Source organism: Saccopteryx bilineata, chromosome 4 (assembly GCF_036850765.1).
Source record: "Saccopteryx bilineata isolate mSacBil1 chromosome 4, mSacBil1_pri_phased_curated, whole genome shotgun sequence".
Lineage (NCBI taxonomy): Eukaryota > Metazoa > Chordata > Mammalia > Chiroptera > Emballonuridae > Saccopteryx > Saccopteryx bilineata.
The window spans coordinates 35,935,848-35,943,120 of record NC_089493.1 but is presented as its reverse complement, the minus strand read 5'-3'; the positions used below and the strand labels follow the sequence as shown (position 1 = coordinate 35,943,120).

The 7,273-nt window shown below is 41.8% G+C and overlaps 1 protein-coding gene across 1 annotated transcript in view; it reads left to right on the top strand.

Annotated features, from left to right (window-relative positions):
* Positions 1-2,800: 2,800 nt before the first annotated feature.
* Positions 2,801-7,273, top strand: part of FNTB (farnesyltransferase, CAAX box, subunit beta) — an 84,400-nt gene continuing 79,927 nt past the window's right edge. The window contains exon 1 of the mRNA XM_066272832.1: positions 2,801-3,048. Coding sequence (XP_066128929.1) covers positions 2,905-3,048 — 144 coding nt within the window. The 5' untranslated portion in view covers positions 2,801-2,904. The remainder of the gene's footprint in view (positions 3,049-7,273) is intronic.

Genomic DNA, 7,273 nt, shown 5'->3' with positions numbered 1-7,273 from the left:
TGTTCACCACTGCCTCCTCAGAACTTAGCTCAGTGACCAGCACATAATGAGTACTTAATAAATATTTACTCAATGAACAGACACTATGTGCTGCAGGTGACCCTTGCTATGCCCCTATTAGTATCCATCAGACCCCACAGCAGAGGCGATTGCATTTCAGAAATGGATTTCTATTTCTTGAATACAATTTACAATCACTTTAGGTACACCTGTAATAGGTGTAACAATTTATTACAAAATGCTTCTAGCTACTTTTTCAATAGCTCAATTTAAATTTCTAGCCAGCAAAGCAACCCTTTACAAAGAAGGCGGAATCCTTAGATATGACCGAGACCTTGATCAGACAATTTTTCTTAAAATAGAATTAATGGGAAGACATCAAGTTGCCAATACAGAGGGAAATATAGTGCAGCCGTATTAGTGGTCCTAACTCACACAGTCCCACTTACTCTCAGATTCAGTAACATTCTGCCACCTCCAGGACTTAATTTGGCAACAACAGTACCATTGAAATGGTATAGGGGTTCAGAAGGAGTCACCCCATGATATGCCTCTGTGGTATGAGAGTTATTTTGAGCTAAGGGGGCAATTGAGACCCTGTGGGCTCAAGAAAAACTCCTACCCCCCCTACCACCTTAACTACTGAGAAGAATTTAAATTAGGGCTTGCTCATAATAAGATTATCAGAGAGAAACTTCTTTAAAAAAATGAAACAAAACAAAAAACTATCTATATGGCAGGAAAAACTACTAATTACTGAACATCCGCTCTTCCTGTCCTGCAATGACTTTTGAAGCCCCAAGGTGCCTTACCTTATACTAAGCTCAGAATGTTATATACGACTCATTTTAACTGTCTCTGAATCTCTTATGTATGTGGGATTCCCGTATGTACACATGTAACTAAATTTGGTCATTTTCTCTTGTTAATCTGTCTCACTTTAATTATTAGATCAGCTGAAAAACCCATGAATGGAGGAAAGTTTCTTCTTCCCCCACAGTGGACATAGTGATAGCATTTATCTGCTTGAGGCCTTTAGGCCATCCTGGCCTTATGTTAGAATCTTCCTGAGTGTTTATACCTGACACCAGAGACTGAGAACAGAGAAATGGCTAATTGTAATATCATACCACTGTTTCGGGGGTCCTAGACACATGTCTTGGAAATGAGGGGGAACAGATTAAAATGCTCTGAGCAATTAAAATGCTCTGAGCAGAAAATTGAACTTGTGTCCAAGTCTATGTGGAAAATATGTTATCTTATTTTCTCCCACAACCCCTCATAACCTGAATAGTTTAACCTCTTGGTATTATAATTTTGGTGTAATCGTTTTTTTGTGTTTTGTTTGTTTGTTTGTTCTTGGTGTTTTTTTTTTTTTTTTAGGGAGAGAGACAGGAAAGGAGAGAGATGAGAAGTATCAACTTGTAGTTGTGGCACTGTAGTTGTTCATTGATTGCTTTTCATATGTGCCTTGATGGGGAGGGCACCAGCCAAACCAGTGACCCCTTCCTCAAGCCAGAGACCTTGGACTCAAGCCAGCGACCATGGAGTCATACCTATGATCCCATGCTCAAGCCAGAGACTTTGCACTCATACTGGTGAGCCCCTGAGCAAGCCAGTAACATTAGGGTTTTGAACCTGGGTCCTCAGCATCCCAGGTCGACACTGTATGCACTGCACCACCACCTAGTCAGGCAGGTATTGTAGTCTTTTTAATGTGGGCCCTGAAAGATTCTCTTCTATTGCTTGTTCAATGGTAGTAGGGGTTTCCTAATATCACTTTACATTTTTTTTAATGGAGGTGTATATGATTAATCCCATTCAGTAGGTCTTTTTTATTCTGAATACCTTCAGATTAAACATCAGAATGACTATAAACATACATATGCATAATTATGGCATGTTCTCTTAATCTTGCTGTTCCTTTCTCTTGAGCCCTTCCCCATATGGTTCACAAGGATAGCTCCTCATGATCCTTCAGGTCTCAGTTTTCATGTAACTTACTTGAAGGGTCTTAGCCTGACCACCCAATCTAATTAGTCCCCTCCTACATTCTCTCATAGACCCTGTTTTCCTTAATACTATTTATCACAAGTCTTCATATATTTATTGTGTTCATGTACTTAATTCTGTCTATTCCACTAGTGTGTAAAGTTTCCAAAGGCAGGGACCTTATTTGTTTTGTTCATTTTTGTATTCCTATGCCTAGCACAGTGCCTGACACATACTGGGTGCTCTAGAAAACACTGAAAAATAAATAACTGAATAACCTTAGTTCTTTTATTTATGCTTGTTCCTTCTACTGCAGTTTAGTTCCTGCTACTGTACTGCAACCCCCAAGGGAAGAGGAGAAATTTACAATGCCCCTGCCTTTTATCACTGAGTACTGAGATGGCAGTTCCTTTGTTGAGAAGCTTTATAATTCTGGACAGCTGTCATGTACCCAAAGGTGTATAATTATTCTATTAGTAATAGTGTGACTGAAGTAATCAGGAAAGATGTAAGAAATGCTTTCAAAGTTACAGTCATTGGGGTCTTGGACACTCGAGATTACGAACTTCCATTACAATTAAGAAAGAATGAACAGAATATTGGAAAGAAGTGTGTGTATTCTTTTGCATAACGGACTGAGGCAACCTACACCATCTTTCAAAGGAAATCAGATGCACACATCTTCCTCGCGCTCCAGGAAGCTGAGCTTCTTGCAGCAGTAACTTTGACCAGTTGGGGGCGACAGCATCTCTGAAACTCATATCCTGAAAACTTGTAGATAGGAAAGAGATTCGCGTTCAAAATCTTTTTGACTCTATCCGCTTGCCGTAACGCCTTAACCCGCTCGAGTTTCAATGCGCGTTATTGTTGGACGAAGCTGAGTCCTATACACCGCCTGCTGCTCTCCTGATCATGGCTTCTCCGAGTTCCTTCACCTACTGCTGCCCTCCATCTGCCTGCCCTGCCTGGTCAGAGTCACTGTACAGTCTGAGGCCCGAGCACGCGAGGGAGCGGTTGCAGGACGACTCAGTGGAAACAGTCACGTCCATAGAACAGGTGAGATGACAGGACTAGGCGAGGTGGCCGCGTGGGGGCTTCTGGGAGTGGGAGTCTCATCCGCTGGGCCATCTGTGTGCGGAGCTTATCACGGAACTACGACTCCCACAGTGCAGTGCGGAGCCCCCCCTTCTGGGAAGCTCCGGAGCCCGAGCCTGGTCTGGGGAGTGGAGCGTTGTGGGGAGGGGTCGTTGTCAAGGGTGGGCTTGGAGAAAAGGACTGTACCTGGGTCCCCTCTGCCTTAGGGAGCGGAGAGGATCGTGTTGTGTGCTTGGAGGTAAAAAACAGCCCGGACGGGTCAGACAGCCCATTCCATCCTGCCGGGACAGCGAGAGGTTCTCGGATGAACAGTGCACTTTCCCCACCCTACTTGTACTTTTGGGACATAGAGTGGAAGAGAAGCGGCTAGACGGGGGTCATGCCATTTCATGATTTGTTTAATTTCTGACCTCCAGTGCCAGGTTTGGGGCCTGCCTCGTTGGTGGGCATTTTAATAGGCATTCACTTATTTGAGCAGTGTGTTGGATACAATGTTAAACGCTGGAAATACAAAGAAACAAAACAGTGCCCGACCATGAGCATGGCACAGCCTGGTTGGGGAAGACAGGCAGGAACACAGTATAGTTTGGAAACTGTTTACAATGAAAGTATAAAATTTGGACTACTTGACATTCACTGAGTCCTCGAAGCCAGGTCGGACTAATCGCTTTGAAAAGTGTTTAAGGAATGAGTAGTGAGCTATAGTTTTGTTTTTCTTCTCATTCCTCAACTGTTCCCGAGTTATTGTGGAAATGTTTACCTATCTGTCACTAGGACAAGTGGTCAGGATGATTCTTTTTAGCACTTACAAATAAGCATCAGGCTGCTTACTAAAATTAAGATAATTTTCCAGGCATAACCTTGGAGGGACCTGCTTTGAGTTTTAATTTGAAGTTGGAAGCCTCCATTGAGGCAAAATATGTAGTGATAGTTATTATATTGTATATTATGGCTATAAATACACTTATAAATTAATAAAAATAAAAAACAAGGGCTTGACAGTTTTACACGTAGTAGCAGAGAGAATATTGCATTTGGAGATTTATGCTTCATGGATTTAGGGTAGAAAAGGAAACCCTTATATTTTGAATCTAGCTCCCCAGGTTAGTTAGACCACCTGTGTGTTCTTTCAAAGAGGTCTTTTGTAAAAGATGGCAAAGAAATCTCCCATCAATGAAAAAACCTACAGTATTCCTTAGATGGGTTGTTGAGTTGATTCAGATCAAATCTTTTTCTTTGTATCTGACCCAAGTCTATTGGGTCAACTTTTATGTAGTAACAACTGACTGAGCACATCAGGCTATGGATAGAATGCCAAGTGGAGAAAAGGGGATAAGAGTTGGCCTGTATATTTAGATATCAGAACAGAGATTTCCATGGTTAGATGCGTAAGTAAAAAAAAAAAAAAAAAGGAACGTTATCAAGGAACCTTACTCATATCTTCTTTCTCTTTTTCCTATACTACATTTTCCCAATAGGGTGCCCCTGCTTAGTTCTTACCAGAAAAATCAACTCTTATATTCTAAGTACCTAGGCGTAAATGAGCGAGCAGAAATGCATGCAATCAAGTTCTGGTCTGCAAAAGTGTGGGCCAAGGCCTGGGCTAGGAGTAAAAGCTAGGTTCTCATATGGAACATTCATATCATAGGGTGCTGAGTGAACCATTTATTCATATTCATAGGGATTTACTGTCAGCTCAATTTTTGCCATTGCTAATAAAAGCAAATGCTTGTCACCTACTTCCTATATAATTATCAGGAGACTTTATTTGTTAAACAACAATTTGGTAATAGGACTTAAACCTATGAATAGTGGAAAGAGCCTTTAGTTATAATATCTGTTGTTTTATCCATTCATTTTAATATATTCAAGAAAAGTTGAGTGTCTTCTAAGTGTCAGATACTGTTCTAGCCACTGGACAGTAAGCCAGTGAACAAAAGAGACCAAGTTGATGACTTCGTGAAACTTTTGTTCTAAGCCAGGAGATAGTCAATTTAAAAAGGGTAGACTTCCCTGGCCAGATAACTCCACTGGCTGGAGCATCCCGGTATGCAGAGGTTGCTGGTTTGATCATTAGTCAGGGCACATTCAGAAATGGATCAATGTTTCTGTCTATCTATCTGTCTGTCTGTTTGTCTCTTCTTGTCTCTAAAATCAATAAATTAAAAAATATTTTAAAAGGGTAAACCATCTGTCTGTCAATTATCTATCATTTATTGGCTATGTTAATTAGAGAGAAATGCTGTGGAGAAAAGTAAAACAGGATAAGGGAGATAGAGTGTGGAATGGCCGGGTGGGAGGAGGGGTGGTTTTTATATAAGGTGGCAAGAGAAAACTCTGATGATGTGATGTTTTAGCTGAGACCTGAATTAAGTTAGGGAACAAGCCATGTGTGTATTGGGGGGGGGGAGCATTTGGGCAGAGAAAGCAGCAACTACAAGGGACCTGAGGTAAGAGGGTGGCTGATAAGTGGAAAGCCACTGTGAGTGGAGAGGTTAATAAACAGGAGGACAGAAGATGAGTTTGGACCACGTAGGTCCTGTATAGGCTATTGTAAGTACTTTCAAATACCCTGATTGAGATGGGAAACCATTTGGCTGAATAGCTTCTGTTTAATTTCCCAGATTCACTCTACCCTTTTCCACCCTGCTCTGTACATGTGCCCCAGGAGGTAGACCTGCATTGACAGACTCATTTGCCTTATGGCTTCTGGTTGTATTTGGCCAAGGGGAGTATGGATAGAGGATGACAGAGAGGGAGAAGAATGAGACCGGCATATGTATCCCTTCCTACAGGATTGCATGGGCTGCCATGTCTCTAGACCAGCGATTCTCAACCTGTGGGTCATGACCCCGGCGGGGGTCGAACGACCAAAACACAGGGGTCGCCTAAAGCCATCGGAAATATTAAAAATGTATTGTATAATAAATATGTATTTTCCGATGGCTTTAGGCGACCCCTGTGTTTTGGTCGTTCGACCCCCGCCGGGGTCGCGACCCACAGGTTGAGAACCGCTGCTCTAGACTCAAGGTCACATCTCCTGAAAGGTCCCTTCTCCTTGGAGCTCTTTGTGTCCTGTCTCCTTCTCTTCCCACCTTCTGGCCTAGGAGGGGATCAGCACCTCTGTGTTCCAGCCCCAGAGTGCTGCGCTCTCCTTTGTGGTTTCCCTACACCTGCTCACGCCTTTGTAACTCATTCCTCCATAAACTCTCCTCAAAGCACCCACTTTGAATGCGCCATCTGTTTCCTACCAGACTGATCCATGATGGAGGGTTTTGACACTCTCCGCCTGGCATTTCATCAGTCTCATTTAGGTCACTGTTGAGAAATAGATGTTGAGGAGAGGGTACAGGGGAACTAGTTAGGAAGCTATTGCAATACTGCAGGTGACAGATGATGGCTGCTTAACTCAGGGTTATGAAGGTTGGACATTGTGTTATAGAGTGTCTTAGGCCAGGTTCTGGTTAGTTTTTGAAGGTCTCAACATTGATAAGCCATCTTACTGATGGTTTTGATGCTTAGAGCACCTTTTTTTTTTTTTTTTTGAACTCCAGAAAGCAAGATGGGGTTATGTTGTTAGTACCTGTCTTCCTTTTTTTGTGCCATCTGCAGTCACCCCATTGCAAATGCTCTGTGAAGTAGGTCAGTAGGTTATACTGACACAGTCTCAGAGGTAAGAGGCTTGCCAAAAACAGCTGTTTGCTTAAGGTACTACTGTTTTTTTCTTGTAGTTTGCCCTTGAATATGGCAAAAGCATCCTCCACTTGAAATGGCATGATATCATTATACAACATTCAGTGAAGTGACAGTCAACTTTGAGGAGAAGCTAGGATTATTTGTTTTAGTCCCTGCCCTCAGAATTCTTTTCTCTTAGATTTAGACTTATACTCAGCTTGGAGTGGTGAACATATAGTGTGGTATACAGATGATGTAATAAAGAATTGTGCACCTGAAACCTGTATAATTTTATTAACCAATGTCACCTCAATAAATTAAATTAAATATGAATTTAAAAAATAATTCTTTTTCTTAGAGGTAAGAAAGGAATTTGCCTGAAGCAATTACAGAATAACTTATAAAAGCATGTAATTCAGTGCTAAATTATGATTGCTTTGCACGAGGATTTCAGGGAGTGGAAGCCAGTCTGTTTTGGGCAGGAAGTAACAACTCATAATTGCTTCAGTTT